The following is a 1,106-nucleotide window of genomic DNA, read 5'->3' as shown; positions in this document are numbered from 1 at the left end:
ACAAAAATAATACAGTAGATGTGTAAAAGATGGAATAATAGAGAAAACTCGACCAATACATGAACATAAAACAGTAGTTGTGGCCCTGTCCTTACAGAAGAAGGATCGCGAGGCGCCGCGGGGAAGGCCAAGTCTCAGATCTGAGCGAGCGGAGCTACTAGTATCGATCTGAGGCCATGAGAGACACCCAGTTCTCAAGGGTAGAGTTTAATAATCACTCGAAGAAACTTGACAAGGATGTGGATTAACATGTGTAATCCCCATTCGAAACAAAGTTCGCACGCCCGCATATATGCGCACGTGCAGACGTACGCACGGATTGATCACCTCAAGGAAAATGTGATAGGCTGGAAATCTTGGAACATCGGACGGATAACAAGAGATCACGCAGAAGAAGAACCAGGGCGAGAAAACTTACGTATAGGCAGGAGGCGCTGATTGTTGCTGCGCCTTGGTTCTTTGGGCATCCTGCTAGCACCCCTCTTACTCGTAGTAGTTAAGTTTGCCCTAGCTAGCTGATTGCTCTTGGATCTTGGCAAGTGACTTGATAATGAGAAAGATGAGTCTACGTATCCTCATTTATAGAGGATGCGCGCGTACACAATCAGGCATACAGTACAATTTGATAAGGTCAAAGCTGTTCCAATTAACAAAATTTATCGACCTGGGGAGGTGCAACCGTGCACATGCATGGATCGCCTGCACGGCGTGGCAGCAGTCAAAGTTAATCTAGCAGCACCACGTACGTGCACTCGTGCGGATGCGTCATGCATGGATCATCTCATTTTTTTTTTTGCGGGGCATCTCATTTGTTTACTTAGAGAGCGAATATTCGATGGTTCCTCTGCAACCAAGCTAAAAAGTCGCGATAGTTCCTACGTAGCTTGCTCTGGCCAGCAAGAATGCAGTACGTACGTGTACGTGTCCGCATGCATTACATTACATGCCATTAACTGCTTGCGAGGTACGCGATCATCTCCTGTGTAAGCTTTGTCAACTTTTCCATCTGCCCCGCCGGCCGGCCAGTTTGACACTCGAACACACAAACCACGTCTGATCACATTCTGCCTTGTTTTGGCTCTACTAGATATGTCAACTCTCTCTCT

At 46.9% G+C, this 1,106-nt stretch overlaps 1 protein-coding gene across 2 annotated transcripts in view; it reads right to left on the bottom strand.

The window, feature by feature from the left end:
- LOC119341577 overlaps nucleotides 1-591 on the bottom strand; it is a 4,428-nt gene extending 3,837 nt beyond the window's left edge. For both annotated transcript variants that reach the window (XM_037613450.1, XM_037613451.1), the window contains exon 1: nucleotides 419-591. In XM_037613450.1, coding sequence (XP_037469347.1) covers nucleotides 419-467 — 49 coding nt within the window. In that variant the 5' untranslated portion in view covers nucleotides 468-591. The remainder of the gene's footprint in view (nucleotides 1-418) is intronic.
- Between the last annotated feature and the right edge of the window lie 515 nt (nucleotides 592-1,106).

The sequence above is a fragment of the Triticum dicoccoides genome, chromosome 7B (genome assembly GCF_002162155.2).
Source record: "Triticum dicoccoides isolate Atlit2015 ecotype Zavitan chromosome 7B, WEW_v2.0, whole genome shotgun sequence".
Lineage (NCBI taxonomy): Eukaryota > Viridiplantae > Streptophyta > Magnoliopsida > Poales > Poaceae > Triticum > Triticum dicoccoides.
Note: the sequence above shows the minus strand (reverse complement) of the source record. Positions and strands in the feature narration are given on the sequence as shown.